This window comes from Lithobates pipiens, unplaced genomic scaffold (assembly GCF_037356315.1).
Source record: "Lithobates pipiens isolate NorthernLeopardFrog02 unplaced genomic scaffold, aLitPip1_a1.2 Scaffold_18, whole genome shotgun sequence".
NCBI lineage: Eukaryota > Metazoa > Chordata > Amphibia > Anura > Ranidae > Lithobates > Lithobates pipiens.
The window spans coordinates 480553701-480571821 of record NW_027507758.1 but is presented as its reverse complement, the minus strand read 5'-3'; the positions used below and the strand labels follow the sequence as shown (position 1 = coordinate 480571821).

At 41.1% G+C, this 18121-nt stretch overlaps 1 protein-coding gene across 3 annotated transcripts in view; it reads left to right on the top strand.

The window, feature by feature from the left end:
* The window catches only part of AMMECR1L (AMMECR1 like), a 62923-nt gene extending 48939 nt beyond the window's left edge, over positions 1 to 13984 (top strand). For 2 of the 3 annotated variants that reach the window (XM_077488399.1, XM_077488398.1), the window contains 4 exons: positions 2422 to 2536; positions 4058 to 4148; positions 5784 to 5880; positions 11920 to 13984. In XM_077488399.1, coding sequence (XP_077344525.1) covers positions 2422 to 2536; positions 4058 to 4148; positions 5784 to 5880; positions 11920 to 12031 — 415 coding nt within the window. In that variant the 3' untranslated portion in view covers positions 12032 to 13984. Of the gene's footprint in view, positions 1 to 2421; positions 2537 to 4057; positions 4149 to 5783; positions 5881 to 10764; positions 10793 to 11919 lie in introns of all 3 variants that reach the window. The other variant, XM_077488400.1, reaches the window with a different exon arrangement.
* Positions 13985 to 18121: the final 4137 nt, after the last annotated feature.

The window sequence follows — 18121 nt, the reverse complement described above, 5'->3', positions numbered from 1 at the left end:
GTTCTTCTGGAAGGTTCTCCTCTCTCCACAAAGAAATGCTAGAGCTCGCTCAGAGTGGCCATCGTCATCCCTGACTAAGGCCCTTCTCCCCTGATCACTCAGTTTGGACGGGCAGCCCTCTCTAGGAAGAGTCCTGATGGATCCAAACTTCTTCTGTTTACGGTTGATGGAAGCCACTGAAAAACACTGTGCACATTGGGACCTTCAATGCTGCAGAAATGTTTCTGTACCCTTCCCAAGATCTGTGCCTCGATACAATCCTATCTCAGAGGTCTACAGACAATTCCTTGGACTTCATGGCTTGGTTTGTTCTCTGACATACACTGTTAACTTTATATAGGGACTTTATATAGACAAGTACCGTATTTATCGGCGTATAACACGCACCCCAAGTTTAGGAGGGAATTTTAAGGAAAAAAACTTTTAGGAGGGAAGTTTAAGGGCAAAAATAAAAACTTTCATTTATATGCCCATCAGTGTCATCTGCAGCCTTGTCCACCATTGCAGCCTTGTCCACCATTGCAGCCTTATGCAGCCTTGTCCACCATTGCAGCCTTATGCAGCCTTGTCCACCATTGCAGCCTTATGCAGCCTTGTCCACCATTGCAGTCTTGTCCCCTATTGGAGCCTTATGCAGTCTTGTCCCCCATTGCAGCCTTATGCAGTCTTGTCCCCCATTGCAGCCTTGTCTATTTATTTTGCTATTTGTTTTTTTATTTTTTTTAAATGCCGCCGTCTCCGGCGCCTTCGGCTCTTCTCGCCAGCTTTCGGCCATTCTCGGCAGCTTTCGGCCGCTGAGAAGAGCCGAAGGCGGGCGAAAACTGCAGAGAACGGCCGAAGGCGTCCGAAAGCTGCCGAGAAGAGCCGAAGGCGGCCGAAAGCTTCCGAGAATGGCCAAAGGCGCCTGAAAGTTGCCGAGAACGGCCGAAGATGTCTGAAAGCCGCAGATAATGGCCGAAGGCGGCCGAAAGTCGCCTTGAAGAGCCGAAGGCGGCTGAAAGCCGCCCAGAGGCTCAGAATTTTGGGGGATCGGCGTATAACACGCACCCACGATTTTCCCTTGCTTTTAAGGGGAAAAAAGTGCCTGTTATACGCCGATAAATACGGTATGTACCTTTCCCAATCATGTCCAATCAACTGAATTTACCACAGGGAGACTCCAATCAAGTTGTAGAAACTTCTCAAGGATGATCAGTGGAAACAGGATGCACCTGAGCTCAATTTTGAGTGTCATGGCAAAGGCTGGGAATACTTTTTTTTTTTTTTTATTATTTTTAATACATTTTCAAAGATTTTAAACAAACTTCTTTCACGTTTAAATTACGTATTGTTTGTAGAATTTTGAGGAAAATAATGAATTTAATCCATTTTGGAATAAGGCTATAACATAACAAAATGTGGAAAAAGTGAAAAACTGAAATTGGACTTTGCCAGCAACGTCCCCACTTGCTGGAAGTGGTTAAACTATTGGAACTGGATTTTCCAAAAACTGGAAGAAAGCGAGGAGTAGATTATTTATAGCAGGCTTTAGGCTTTCAGTTATTATTTTTTTAAGTGGAAAATAGAAAATAAATATTATTCTGTTTGCAAAGGGCAAGGGGGGTTATTTACGAAAGGCAAATCCACTTTGCACTGCAAGTGCACTTTCAAGTGCAGTCACTCTAAATCTAAGGGGTAGATCTGAAATGAGTGGAAGCTCTGCTGATTTTATCATCCAATCATGTGCAAAATACTGTTTTTTATTTTCCTTGCATGTCCACCTCCGGATCTACAGTGACTATACTTCCAAGTGCACTTTCAGTGCAAAGTGGATTATCCTTTAGTAAATAACCCCCAATGTGTTTATTTATCTTTTACTTATTTTACTTCTATTGATTTATTATTTTTTTTTTTTGCATCTTGGCTAAGTGTTGTTAAGTTATTGAAGTAAGTGGAAAGAGGAGGAGAAGCTGCCAGTGCTTCCTATATAGTTTCTCACTCATCCAGTCCTTTTTCCCTTGAGAGCAGTTGGCCAGTATGCATCTGCCTGAACCCAATTGGCATCTCATCTGTACCTGTTTTATTGAAGTGCTTTTAATTCCTTATGTACAGCAACAAAATTATTTTTCCTGGTTGTACTGCATTTGCCATTAAACAAACGTGTCCCAGGTTTTCAAATGTCAGCCAGCATGATCTAGCTGGAAATAAACTACTCTGATATGGCTGGTAATAAACTTCTCAACCAATACATGCTATGTTGATAAAATGATTGTTCTCAGCTTTCAAAAAAGCAGAGTAAAACCAGAAACCTTAAATGCGGGATATAGTGAAATGCATAATTTACTTTTGTCAGCATACTTGGCTTACTGATCCAAATGTTTAACATCTACTATGCATACTACAAGTATAAAAATGTATTTCTATTGGTTTTTCATTCTGCAGTGCCCTTAAGGACAGCCGCTTTCCTCCTCTAACCCGCGAGGAGCTGCCCAAGCTGACATGCTCCGTGTCTCTGCTCACCAACTTTGAAGATGTAGGCGACTTTCTGGACTGGGAGGTGATTTAGTAATTTTAAAAAGAATCTATAAAGGTTGTAGGTCAACTTTCTTTTACCTTTTTTGTTTCGATTTAGAACTTTTTTTAAGATGATGTTTTTATATCTGTTCAAATATTCTATCTATTCATCATTATTCTATTTCAATACATTTTTATTGAGGTTTTGAAAGAAACCCTATCATTTTGTTTACACTGTTCTGCCCCCTGTGGGACAAGTACAATGTAGTATTTTGTCCTATGTAGCTAGGAGCTTCCTAAGTGTAGTTATGAAGTTTGACCTGCCCACCTCTGCCCTCTGCCCTCTAACCTTTTAGGGCCCTATGCATTCAGGGATGAATGCCTGGAACGCAGGTCCCTGAATGCATAGGGCTATTATGGGGAATTTTTTGGGCCAGCAAACACAATATAAGCTTGATTTTACCTTTAGTGTAAACATGTACTCTGTATTCACTAGCTAAAGTAAGTGTTCAATGCCTACCCTTGTCAGGACCATATGATGCACGTGTCATCCTGGGAATCCACTGAAAATCCCATGCAAATGTTGACTTTCTGAATATATTTGTTTTTATAGGGCTTGGCAACACATTATCCACCTAACATTATTTTGCTGTGTGAGCAGGCACCGAATGCTGCTTTGTGGGAAATAGTGGAGCATTTACACGTCACCCTTACCTGTTGCTAGAAAAAGTGCTTTCTATACAGCAGAACGCTTACTTTAGCTAGTTTATACAGAATACTGATTCACTGAACTCTCAGCAAACAGCCAAGTACAAAGAAGAGAACTGTTTTGCCTGATAAAGGATTTTAGCAGTCAGTCTTGTGATTGGGGCGTCACTAGTACAACATGCGGCCATGTCAAAAATTTCCACAGCAGCATAGCTATGTCAAATCAGTGAAAGAGAATGAGCATCACTGCATTTTTCTATCTGCCTGATGTTCCACTTCAAAAATGCCTGCTGGCTTTACACTTGGCTAATCTACTCCAGCTATGTGATTAGCTGATACAGTTTTGCCTATACCTTTTAAAAAAAAAAAAATTTATGATCAGCTGATACAGATAGGAAACAAGTCTACATTTACAAAGTTAGATCTTCTTTGTCTTTTTTTTTGTAAATTAAATACTTTAAATGCAATTTTCACAAAAATAGATTTTACCTCAATGTTTGCAGCCAAGCAGCACATGTTCTGCCCACTGAGCACATCTGGGGATACTGGATTCGCACAGGAAGACAATTCAGCAGATTGTAGAGCTTTAGCACATTCACCATTGTTCCCTCCTAGTAGATATGCAGAAATAAACATGCTGATAATTGGGTCCTCTGAGCAGTGAATGTTCATTACAAATAACACAATTCTATGGTCTGCCAGTAGACAAATATATTCAGTCCATTTTTCTCCTGTGTATAGCATTGTTTATTTTTATTTTATGACAGTTCATTCCAAAAGTCTTCATAATCATTTATTAAATGTTTCCACTCAAAAGGGTTCAACTCTGTCTAGTTCTTTTAACTTTCCCATTCAGGTTGGAGTCCATGGAATCCGAATTGAATTCCTAAATGAAAAAGGAGTAAAACGCACAGCCACCTACCTGCCAGAAGTCGCCAAGGAACAAGGTGTCTCTATTTCAGTGTCTCTACCTTTTATATATATTTTTTTCCTCGTTCATTCTTACACAAAGACAAGATGTAGTAATGTGTACTTATAATTTGAATGTTTGCATATTTTTTTCACATGCATTAACCTGTGCTTTTAGTGTGCGTCGATGTATGGCTTTCATGCTAATTTTCTTTAAAGAAAAAGTTCACCTTTGGGAACATGTTACAGATTTTTAGGGATGTACGGGCACACAGATACACTGACAGGTCTGCAGGAGACCTGCATGGCACAAGCGATCTGCTGATCACTGGTGCAATGCTTACAGGCTCCAAAAAAATAATTAAATAAATGCACTTTTTTTTTACCTGCAAAAAAAGTGTATTTTTTTTTTTTTTAAGTGATTATTAACGCCATTCAGATTGATACACTGTGTTGTACAGCAATTCTAAGAACAGCCTAGACTATGGACTGTCACAGCATTACCTGCTGTAGAAAACATGTAAGCCATTGCCATTCCACTAGCAGACCAGGGAATAATTTACAGTGGAGTGATCAGTTTTTGCAATCAGAACGGTAAAGAATAATAATAAGAAGGAGAGCAATTTCAACTTTATGAAGTGAGCATGTTGAAGAGTCTACTGTAAATATCAAATATCAGTCCATTTCATCTTATCCTGTCAACATTCAATTCAGAAGTGTGGGCATATGTGGGATAAGAATCCGCTCAAACCAACCCAGTGCTTCAGATGTGGATATGGCCGTGAATGGCCTCAGCCAACGCTGCTCCGGCCACTTCCCTTGACATGTTTTGTCACGCTTGACAAGCCCTGGCAGGCGGGGCAAAACATTTTGGAGGGAGTGGCTGGAGCAGCGCTGGTTGAGGTCATTCACAGCCATATCCATATCTGAGGCACTAGGTTGGGTTGAGCTTCGTCCTATCCCACATATGCCCACACTTCTGAATTAGTACCTGACGCCTGCTCCCACTTTCTGAATACCGACAGGGACACCTGTTATCATCCAGGTTTGAGCGGCGCTCAATTCAGGTCATCATCTGCAAAATGTAAAGACTACTAGCAAAGTTTTAAGCAGCCAATCCAAATTAATCTTTTTACAGATCTGGCTACAGATGCAATGGCTATAATATTCTTGCAGCCACTGAGCTTTGCTTTAATGAATAAACCCATGGCCATATATCAGTATTGTAATTGAGTCTGTTATATAACATGTAACATATATAACATTAGTATAGACCTGTGTCTATCCCTGTTCACCCAGTACATGGTAAAGCCTGGTTGGCTACTTGGGGCAAGTGATCTGTTGCTTAGTGTTTATGGACCAAGCCTCCACTAGGACTAAATAAGATGGAAGAAAAAAAAGAACTGTACTGAAATAATTGGTGGGACGTTGCAGAAATACTGTATATGACTCATTTTGTTATTTGCAAAGCATGCTGGGACTAAGTAGTTTCTTGACCTATGGGCAACTGCAAGTTTCCTGTGGTTGGTGTATACTTTTCTCTTTCTGGTTAAGGATCATAAGGAGAGAGCACACAGCTAAAAGTGAATTTTTTTTTATTGTAGCCAGTTTTGTAATGACTTTTGTAATTTTGAAGTGTCTGCATATCTTAATATGTATATGTGTTTTCCCAGACTGGGATCAGATTCAGACAATAGACTCTCTGCTCAGGAAAGGCGGCTTTAAAGCTCCTATTACTAATGAGTATAGGAAAAGCATCAAACTCACAAGGTAAGTTACTTTAGGGTACTATATGTTTATCTGTAACAAAAATTACAAAATTCTCATTACATTAAAGACATCTAGTGTTATTTCCCTATTTATCATGTAACAGTACTTTCCTGACCACACAATACAGAACACAGGCTCCTAAGTCTTTATAACTGTGCTTTATGCACCTACCATCAGCTGGTTGGACACTGAAAAAAAAAGCTGCTGGGATAAACTCCTCCCACTCCCAGCTAGCCTCAGTTTTTTGCTAGCGTCCTTAGGTTATGGACGTCTTCTCTCTGCTGAGAGAAGCTTGCCTTCTCATATGTTAATTTTGTTTTCTGGATTTTTTTTCTCTGCTGAACCTTCTCTCAAATTGGCTGCACCATAGACACTGCAGCTTTTTATTGCAGCTCCCACATAGATTGTCTCTTAGCCAGCACTTTGGCGACTGTACCCAGACCTCACTGCAATGAAGACGCAGGTCTGGCCTGTAATGGTGTGCTATGCACTGGATTCTTCTGTAGGCAATCACCTTAGCACCAAGTTCAATGTATGGAGTTAGCCGCAGGATGCTCTACACATCCAGGGCCATGGTCTTCTTAGTGCAGAGCCCAGACTCTAAAGACCCCTGCATAGGTGTGCCCATCCAGGAGAGCAAAGTAAGAAAATGGTTAACTTCTCAATTTTCCTTTGTTTGACCAGTAAGTCAGGGCAGAAGCTAGAGCTGCACGATTCTGGCTAAAATGAGAATCACAATTTTTTTGCTTAGAATAAAGATCACGATTCTCACGGCATAACATCATCTTTCACATTATACCAAAAAAAATTGGGCTAACTTTACTGTTACGTTTTTTTAAATTCATTGAAGTGTATTGTTTCGCAAAAAAATGCATTTCAAAGACCGCTGCGCAAATAAAGTGTGACATAAAATATTACAACAACCGCCATCTTATTTTCTAGGGTCTCTGCTAAAAATATATACTGTATATAATGTTTGGGGGTCCCAAGTAATTTTCTAGCAGAAAATACAGATTTTTACTTGTAAGCAACAAGCAACAAGAAAAAGCCTTAGTCTTTAAGTGGTTAAACTGACCTCATTTACAGACCGACGGTTCATCCATTTGATCTAAAAGAACAAAATGATGACAATGTTCCTCTTTATCTTCCAGCACTGAGGAATGTTGATAAACATTTGCTACCTTTTTTTTACAGCTCTGAGCAGAGAATGGCTCTGCACATAGGAGCATGGAAATGCTGGATTAAGATCGAGAGGGGGTTGAATCGAGATAGCAATTTTTTTAACGATTAATCATGCAGCACTAGCAGAAGCCTTTTAAACATTCAGAACCAAGGGTATCCCTGTTTTTTATTTCCCTGTTGGGGGCTATTTTTTCTGGTCATGCTTACTGGTGGGGGCTTCAAAAGCTCAGATATTAACACTGCATTGACACCCTTTTCCTCCTGGGTGGCGCTATTCTGCAGATCACTTGTGGTAGTGCTGTTGTGCCTTTGGATATTGACTCTATCGCACTCTAGGACCTCTGTTCGGATTGGTGGCAATTTCTCATGCTTGGCCAGTATAGCAAACTGTGCCTTTGGAAGAGACATACAGGTGATGTACTGAGGCATTATGCTCCCCATTCCATCACAGCGGTGGTTGTGCAAGCCCCTTCTAGGGCACGGTTTTGAAGGTATGGCAGATCATAGAGTCAAGGGTCCTGAGGATCATAGTAGCTCAGCCTCAGTTTAAGGCTTCATTGTAGGGGGGTGTTACTACTGCTGTACATGGGCCTGGTTCCTTGCTCTCTTGTAGCTGCCCCCTTTTTGAATCCCTGTCCTCTTGTGGTCATATTCTGAAGAATTTTCTGCCACGCTGTCTGAGTTCATGGATAGAATTTCAGCCCTTGTTAAGAGTTGCACACCCATGCCATTTCTGCCTACCCTCCAGATTCAGCCTTTGAATTCACTATTGAACCTGATGAGGCTCCAGAGGAGGTGGATTTACAAGAGGAGGATCCTTCATCATCAGAGGCCATGAATTGAGAGGATTCATCCAGTACCGAAGTCTAAGTTGATTTCTGCGTTCATAGACGCAGTACATTCTTTCTTGGCATTAGAGCAGCCTGAATCTGCACACCCCAGGGTGTCCATTAAGGGATTTATAAAATTCCGATAAGATCTAAGATTTGTCCAGTCCACTCACTCATTGAGTATATCCTATATGGAGACTGGCTTCACCCTGAGAAGCTGTGCTCTCATTCCAAGCAGTTAGCTTTATAGTATCATATTGAGGAAAGCTTTTTACGTATGTGGGCTTTCCTGTGGTGGTTCCTGTTACTTCTTGCCCCAATGTTCAAGGATTCAGTAGATAAGAAGCTGGAGGTTCTCTCTAAAGTGGCACTAAACAATACTATTATCCAAAAATCTATATATATCAATGGCCCTGTAATCTATTTTATGAAAGTACTGTGTTTTTCTGCCTCCTTGTATTGTCCTCTGTGAGCTCCTGGACGTCCTGAACATACAGTGGGTCCATAAAGAACAAACTTAGCCACCCTCTAACAGGAAGTCAGATCACAGCAGAAAACAAAAATAAAATAGGAATTGAAAATCTGGAGGACGCTGAGAGCAATAAAAGGTACTTTTTGAGTTAATAATACATACTTGTATAGAATTTTCTTTTTTTAGTCCAAAGTTTAGAGTCACTTGAAAGCCATTTTTCCCTGGCTAGCCCTGCCATGCAGCCTGCTTCCATGACTGTCCTTCAGATTAATTGTGGTCTGGACAAAATGTATGGCTTGAGACCCTAGGTCATTAGGGATGCTTCTGTTCACAGTTGATTAACATTGTTGCATACAGCTTTACGATACTGTGTAAATGCCTTGGCTAATTTTCTATGTCAACTCTCCAGGGCAGGCCCTTTTCCTTGAGATAAGTACATCAAGAAGATCATAGGCATAAAAATACTCTTCTTCTCCAAAAGAAAGAGGGCTTGTGCCTCCTTCAGTAGGTATTTCACTCTGGATGTTAGAAAGTGGTTCCTTTCATCCTTCCATGACTTCCAACATCAGGGCTAAGACTGGAATTTTTTTTCCATAAGAAGACATAGCCTTCCAAACTAGCCAAGTCAGGTGCCAAGGCCAGTGACATGAAACCCCCTCTTTTCGAAGTGGGAGACATTTGTCAGCTTTCACAGCTTTCTGGTTCAAATTTATTTCGGACCTCTGGGTTCTGAGCATTTTTTCCAAGGTCTACCAGCTGGAATTTCACACTTACTTTATGTTCTCAAACAAAGCCCATTCGCTGTCCAGGCGATACTAATAGCTGGCATGCAACAACTATTCTTAGGGGTTGCTGCTCTCATTCAAGCAGGAAAATGCTTTCAAAGGTTTTATTCAAACCTTTTTATGGTTCCAAAGCCCATTGAAGAATTGCGTCCAATTCTGAACTTAAAATGTCGCAAACGTGTTCCTACCGATACAGAAATTTCACATGGAGAATATGAGATTGGTCATTGTGTCCCTTCTTCAGGGGGATTTTCTGGCTCCCATGGATATCAAGGATGCCTACCTGCACATCCCCCATTTTACCACAAAACCATTATTATCTGAGTTTTGGAATGGATGATCTGCAATACCAAATAGTCACTCTTCCTAAGGGCTTGTCTACGGCCCCTTGATTTTTCACAAAGGTGCTTGCTCCATTGTTGGCTCTGCTCTGCTCTCGGTGGTGGGGTTACTTAAATGATCTGCTGAAGGATCAGTCTCCTCTGTCCCTAAGGGACCACATCTGCCATTCTGTGCAATCTTGGCAGAAATTCCACAGGATCTAAAATCATCACTGCAACCATCTCCAAGGCTATCGGGGCCTGATTCTAAAAGTGGCTTTGTCCAGCACCCTATTGCACTGCGGCAAATTTCTATCCCAGCACACTTGCACATCAAACTTCAAGGCTCAAAGGTCTCTCTCAGTATGTGTCTGCATGAGAGTGCTGGATCTCATGGTCTTTTGAGACAGTACTAATTGCCCATGTTCCAAACTGATGCAACTCAACATTCTGGCAACATAAACAAGCTGTCTCTGGACCATCCCATGCATCTGACTTCCAAAACCAGACTCTCCCTCCCCTTAGAGTGGTGAATTTACAACCCAGAGATGAAGTTAGGGAAACTTTTTTCCTCTGAAGTCATGAAAGGTTCCTATAGGGCTCTCTCTGATGCTGCCTTATGGGCAGGGGAGCAATCCTGGACACCTTTTGCGGTGCAGGGGACTTTGTCATTGAATGCGGCTCATATTTCTATTATTAATCTGGTTGTCAGTAAACTACTTGGGAGTGGGAACAGGTTCTATGGGGGAGATGTCCCAGTAGCTTTTTTTGCTATTGTCCTATTAACTAATATTGATAAGTCAATAATACCATTTTGTCATCTAGAATTACCTGTACGTTGGCTAAATATTACTGTATTTGCTCACAATTGGTTTGATTTAATAAAGGGATTTAGACTGTTCACTTAGCTAAGTGAATTTTTACTTTTTAAGGGAAATTCACAAACCTGTGCAACCAAAATACATTTTTTTTCCAAGTTTCCATGCATGTGATTGGGTCTTCTTTGCAAAGTGTATTTTCATCAAATTTACAAGGTGAAAATTCACTTTGCAAAGTTAACCTGCTCTATTCCTTTAGTAAATAAATCCCAACAAGGAATTTAGCTTAGGATGCCGGCATTTGTATGAAATTTTAGGTGCTACTTAAAGCACAACTACACCTGTTTTGAAAATCAATATTGTAATTAACTTTGCACAGGTATTAAATCGGCAATATAAAAGCTATAGCTTTTTTTCCACACAAACTAAAGTATCTCTAAATGTTTTTTTACATAATTTACATGCCATTCACCCAAGATGCACACATCTAGACTCCAGTGGAGATGTAAGTACAAAAATCTCTTTAACAGAGATTTCTAAACATGTACTGACAGATATTATATTCCAATCAATCAGTGCAATCGATTAAAAAATAAATAAATATGAAATAAATAATAAACACCAGATATTGCAAAAATGAACAAAAGTTGCAAGCTGAACACTCTAAAGACGATTTCACCACACCCTCCAAACGAATATAATCACAATATAGTACAGCACAGCCTTTAAATACAATCAAACTAGTGAATAATGACAATCTCCAAATACAATGATATGTTACTAACAAAAGTAGTGAATAAAAAAATGTTTTATGAAATAAATCAAATCATATACTAAAGTCCAAAGAAATAAACAAATCCACCACTATGCTTCAAAGTGATATATCTTTGTAAAAACAAAAATTCAAGTGTCATTCGTGCCTCCACCAACAGTGAATGATGGCTGCTCAGCTCCAAAATATGACCTCTAAATCACCAGTAAGTTCAAAAAAGCATTTGCCCCCTTCAGGGGTTATTCCTCTGGTGTCCTCAAACTTTCCTCTCTCCTCGCCACCAAGCATGGGTATACATTCATAAAAAGGCAAAAAAAAGAGCCACTAGTGTTCTACGTTTCAAATTTTAATACTGCTCATATAAAGATAAAAATCCACTTACAGGATACGGCACTAAATGCTAAACACGAGCACAATATTACAGACCGGCACAACGCTGCTAGTAAGATGATCATGGGATGACATCACAATCCAGGATCTGTCCCCCTATACATGTTGCATCCTAAGGAGGAACTTCTTCAATAGAAGATAAGCTAGCACCATTTTCATAATTTCAAGGGGTAAGGGTGTTAAACTGTACACACAGAGAAGGCTTTCAGCTATAAGAGTAAGACATGACATAATGAGGTATTTACCTAAGATGTTTACATTATTTTGTCTGGAATTCCACTTTAATGAAAATGATGGGATGCATGCACAGATCTGTCTTCCTAAAGTCCAGGTATCCTACAGATTGACTAATCCATAGGTATGTAGTCAGCTTTGATGCTTATTGACTAAAAACATGCAGATGTTTCTGTTTATCACCTTACATTTTTATGTGTTTAAGCATTTCATGTATCACTGTGTTTTTGGTACAGGTACCGAAGTGAGAAGGTGACAATCAGTTACACGGAATACATGGCCTCCCGCCAACCAGCACAGCAAAATGGCATTGTGCATGCACCGCCTCATTATACGCATTACTCCTGACACAGCGCTGCCCCCACCGCAGCCCTGTCCCCCGCTCGCCGGCAATGCCTGTGACCTCCTGACATCTGACTCCTCCTCAGCTCCCTCCTCCTGGTCCAGTTACCTGTACTACTGCACCATCTTATGAGCTTCACCAGAGGGGGGAGCAGTGCCCAGAGACTCGCAGACACATGCAGCCTTACCTCACCCCAGCGCTCTCCAGGGACTAAGGAGGGAGAGCTACGTGGGATGTTACAGTCTCCACCAACCCCTCCAGTTTATAGGGGTCACTTGCCCCACAAAAAAAGCACTTTTAGGTTTTTACATTCTTAACTCCTTAATTTTTTATTATATAAATAAGTATATATATATATCTATATATATTTGTCTTTTTTTAACCTCAAGAAACATCCTTAACTTATGAAATCGGATCCCTTACCTATTACGCTTGCCTTGAATTGGGTAACATGTACTTAGTGTGGTGCTCTGCATCAGGAACAGCTAGGCCAACCCAGATCTCGTGCCACACTTGTTGCTAATGAGAGACAAGTGGTGCAAAGTGACTATCCAGTATACAAAATTACTTTTACCTGGCATGTGAGTTTTCATGTGGGTTTAATTGTTACATATATAAAAATATATATTTTACCCTTAGCACTACCATTTTGCACTTTATAGTCTCTTTATATAATAGGGGTACAACTACAACTTAACATTTATTGGAGCTATTGCAGTATACACATGCACTCAGGCCCATATTAACCGATAAAAGCATAGAATTTATTTATACTACATTATGCTGCATACGAGACAGCTCTTTTATGATTGGTTGCCATGAGCGGCAGTGCTTGTGGGATCTCTGCATTAAAATATAAAGAAAACACAGATCTGGAATATTACCCATGGAAACTCCTGTCCACTTTAAAGCCCAGTTTTACCTTTCTGACAGATTTCGAACTATAAAGCAAGGGAAGTGAAAGAATCAACTTTTTTTACATGTTACGATTTTTCGCGTTCAGTCCTTCAAACTAAAGGCGAGAAATCAATAGGTTCTCCTATCTACACTAAACCGCATGGATGGAAGAATCTGTCCACCTTCTGCAGCTGTCAGAATACCTGAACAGTGACTGCATTTGATTGGCTGCAGTTAAATGTTCAGCCAAGAATTTCCTACTGAGCTCCTTCGATTTTCAGATTGAAGTTTGTCCAGCTTGGTGGTATACACTGAGCATTACTCTTATTGTTGTACAGGATTTTGATCTATTCATTATATCCAATGGGAAATGTTCACATTTTGCAGATTGCAGTGTGGATTTGTGGACGGTGCTGTGTCTATGGAATGCTGTGCCTATGGGCCCCTAACTAATTATCTGGATACAGCAACAGCTCTGTATGATTGTGAATAAAATGTTATTGTTCCTTACTAGGCATGATAGATTGTTCAAAAGCTGGTACAAAAATGTTAGGCAATCTATACTAGTTACAAAGTTGATTAATCAATTATTTCACTGCCGTGCTTTTATTAAAAAATTAGTCAGTAAGGTAAAGTTTAATTGAAGATTAAAGTTATTATTTTTTTTAAATTATTTTAAATGTTACATTTATACATTACCGTTCCATTTGTATTCCATGGACACTATGTCTATAATGACATATTTTATGACAGTTGTTTATGCCTGCTGGAAAACTGGAGAGGCAGCTCAGGGGAAGAGTGTGCACTTGTGTAGCAGGGACAGGGAGAGAGGATGGATTTTGCACATGAAATGTCAGACTTCCTTAATGTCAAGCTGTGTCTTCACTACCGGAGGAGCCAGCAACGAGACAACAATTTACTGGCCTCTCCGGCAGTAAATATGATAAGTCAACCCCCCCCCCCCCCAAAGCATAACCCCCCTCCCTTCCTCTGAGGAATATCGGAAGATTGTTTTTCCTTTCATGCTGCTCAGAATAAATTGAACTGATTGAATCAGGCAATGGAATATGGTCCTGTCTTGATTTACAACACCTGGGCTCATTTACATTGACAGCTGATGCTTGATGTGTGAGTTTTGCACTTATTTTCAAAGAAAAAAGAGAACTCATATTCTGGGGGAACCAATGAAGCATTTATGTCACTTAGCCTAGGTTCACACTGAGCTGCGGGAATGAAGCTCCTGCATGGCAGTCCGATTTCGGCAGGGATTTCACAGACATCTGTGCGGGCTTCTGCACAGATGTCAATGAAAATCGCAAAAAGTAGTACAGAAACGACTTTTTGAAATTGGTGAGTCGGCAATTAAAATCAACAATTGCGGCATCGCACTGATTAGGACGGTGCCATTGCTGCTGATTTGACATGTCAAATCGCATTTCAGATCGCACCAGTGTGAACCAAGGATTATAGTGAGGGTAAAAAGTATTTAATCCCCTACTGATTTGTATGTTTTCCCACTGACAAAGAAATGATTATTCTATAATTTTAATGGTAGGTTTATTTTTATTTTTTTACTAATGTAATGGTAGGTTTATTTTAACAGTGAGAAATAGAATAACAACAAAAATATCCAGAAAAAACACATTTCAAAAAAGTTATAAATTGATTTGCATTTTAATGAGCGAAATAAGTGTTTGATCCCCTATCAATCAGCAAGATTTATGGCTCCCAGGTGTCTTCTATACAGGTAATGACCTGAGATAAGGAGCACTCTCTCAAAGGGAGTGCTTCTAATCTTAGCTCATTACCTGTATAAAAGACACCTGGCCACAGAGGCAATCAATCAAATTCCAATATCTCCACCATGGCCAAGACCAAAGAGCTGTCCAAAGATGTGAGGGACAAGATTGGAGACTTAAACAAGGCTAGAATGGGCTACAAGACCATCGCCAAGAAGCTTGGTGAGATTGTGATAACAGTTGGTGAGATTATTCGCAAAAGGAAGAAACATAAAATGACTGTTGATTTTTCCCGGTCTGGGGCCCCATGCAAGATTTCACCTTGTGGAGTTTCAATGATCATGAGAACATGGAGGAATCAGCCCAGAACTAGATGGGAGAATCTTGTCAATGATCTCAAGGCAGCTGGGACCATAGTCACCAAAAAACAATTGGTAACACACTACGCCGTGAAGGACTGAAATCCTGCAGCACCACAAGGTCCCCCTGCTCAAGAAAGCATATGTACAGGCCCATCGGAAAGTTTGCTAATGAAAATCTGAATGATTCACAGGAGAACTGGGCTCTGGGTTCACGGGGGAACTGGGTGAAAGTGTTGTGGTCAGATGAGACCAAAATCAGCTCTTTGGCATCAACTCAACTCGCCGTGTTTGGAGGAGGAGGAATGCTGCCTATGAGCTCAAAAACACCATCCCACCGTTAAACATGCAGGTGGAAACATTATGCTTTGGGGATGTTTTTCTGCTAAGGGGACAGGACAACATCAAAGGGACGATGGACAGGGCCATGTACCATCAAATCTTGGGAGAGAATCTCCTCCCCTCAGCCATGGCATTGAAAATGGGTCGTGGATGGGTATTCCAGCATGACAATGACCCAAAACACAAGGCCAAGGCAACCAAGGAGTGGCTCAAGAAGAAGCACATTAAGGAGTGGCCTAGCCAGTCTCCACACCTTAATCCCATAGAAAATATGTGGAGAGAGCTGACTTGGAGAGGATCTGCAAATAGGAGTGGGACAAAATCCCTCCTGAGATGTGTACAAACCCGGTGGCCAACTACAAGAAACTTCTGACCTCTGTGATTGCCAACAAGGGTTTTGCCACCAAGTACTAAGTCATGTTTTGAGAAGGGGACAAATACCGTATTTATCGGCGTATAACACGCGCCAGCGTATAACACGCACCCCAAGTTTAGGAGGGAATTTTAAGAAAAAAAACTTTTAGGAGGGAAGTTTAAGGGGAAAAAAAAAACTTACATTTATATGCCCATCAGTGTCATCTGCAGCCTTGTCCACCATTGCAGTCTTATGCAGCCTTGTCCACCATTGCAGCCTTGTCCACCATTGCAGTCTTGTCCCCCATTGCAGCCTTATACAGTCTTGTCCCCCATTGCAGCCTTGTCTATATATTTTGCTATTTGTATTTTTATTTTTTTTAAATGCCGCCGCCGAGATACAGAGCCGGATGTGTATCTCGGCAGCGTGCGGTAGTTCTCGGCGGGCCTCCGGCGCCTTCGGCTCTTCTCACCAGCTTTCGGCCATTCTCGGCAGCTTTCGGCCGCCGAGAAGAGCCAAAGGCGGCCAAAAACTGCCGAGAACGGCCGAAGGTGGCCGAAAGCTGCCGAGAATGGCCGAAGGTGGCCCAAAGCTGCCGAGAAGAGCCGAAGGCGGCCGAAAGCTTCCGAGAACGGCCAAAAGCTTCTGAGAACGGCCGAAGATGGCCGAAAGCCGCCGATAATGGCCGAAGGCGGTCGAAAGTCGCCCTGAAGAGCCGAAGGCGGCTGAAAGCCGCCCAGAGGCTCAGAATTTCGGGGGATCGGCGTATAACACGTACCCACGATTTTCTCCTGCTTTTAAGGGGAAAAAAGTGCGTGTTATACGCCGATAAATACGGTACTTATTTCATTCATTAAAATTCAAATAAATGTATGACTTTTTTTAAATGTGTTTTTCTGGATATTATAGTTGTTATTCTGTCTCTCAATGTTAAAATAAACCTACCATCAAAATTATAGACTGATCATTTCTTTGTCAGTGGGCAAACGTAAAAAATCAGCAGGGGATCAAATCCTTTTTTCCCTCACTGTATCTGACGGGAGGTCCCTTTATAACTACCTGCACCTGTTTCAGGCTAGCATTCCAGCCGGTTTCAGTAACATTACTGACACAAGCAACAAATTCAAATTGTTTTTACTATTGTCACTTTAAGAGCCTGTCGCTATGGCAGAAACAGATTCCTAAAAAATGACTGCCAGTTTGCAGATTAGGAAACTGGCAGTAATTAACACCAGCTCTGAGCTAGGATACAGCAGGATACCAGTGCTCAGAGGGGGGATGTCTGTAAATGAAAGCTGCCATGAATGTGCATCCTGCACAGAGTTTCATCCCAGACCTCATTTAGCTGTCACCAGGTGATTCCTTGGCTGAAAGTAAATCTAGACAAAGGGGTGGAGTACTGGAGATGTCATTACCCAAATAAGGCAATGCCAATATTTGGGAAAATAAAACAATAGAACTAGTCTTATGACTGCAGCACCTGTTGGGTGGGCGAAGCCTGTGGATATTTGAGAGACCTAGTTCCCCATCAAGTCCACCTTGCTTTTTATTGACAGCGTATCGCAGTGGACGGATTTTGAAATCTGCTATTGGACTGAATAGCAGTTATGGATCTGCCATGCGCTGTCAATCAAAGGAAGGGAGACCTGACGGGAAACTAGTCTTTCTAACTGTCTATCAGACTCTGCCCACCCCAGTACAAAACTCCTCCGGTATGTTCCTGACTGTGATAGACTAAGTGGCTGGAAAGGAAGCGTCCAGCATGAACACTCTGACCAATCCTCTCTACTCCTCACTTCACTCCTTCAGTCTCCTCTTGCATTATTGACCAACATGTCAGTGCACATGTCACACCACTTCCTTAAACTAAATTATTCTAAAACCTAGCTTGTAATATTGCTCCCTTGTCCATGCCCTTTTACCTGGCTTTTCCATCAATTGTACAAATCAGTTCCTCCCTCATGTCAGGGTACTCGTTATAGTCCTGGACTCTGACCTCTCCTTTCACCCCAAAGTCCAATCACTGTCCAAGTCTTGTTGACTTCACCTCTGTAACATCTCAAAAATATGCCCCTTTTTAGTTCAATAATTTTTATTCAGAATTATCAATGGTACAAGGAAAATGTGCATTGACTTCCATATAACAAGACATAGTAAATAGTACTACATCGTACTAAATTTGTAAATACAGATAACAACATAATCAGTATAAGTGAACCGTGAAACAAGTTTTATATGCTGAACATTGGGTGAAGGGAATTGTCCGACATCTCCAGGCACCCCATCTGGGAAAAAACTGTGCTCTGAGGGAAGGACAACAAGATCAACCCTTAGGTTCCATTCTTTATAAAATATGCCCCTTTTTTAACCACCAAGCTACGTATTCACTCCCTTGCTACCTCT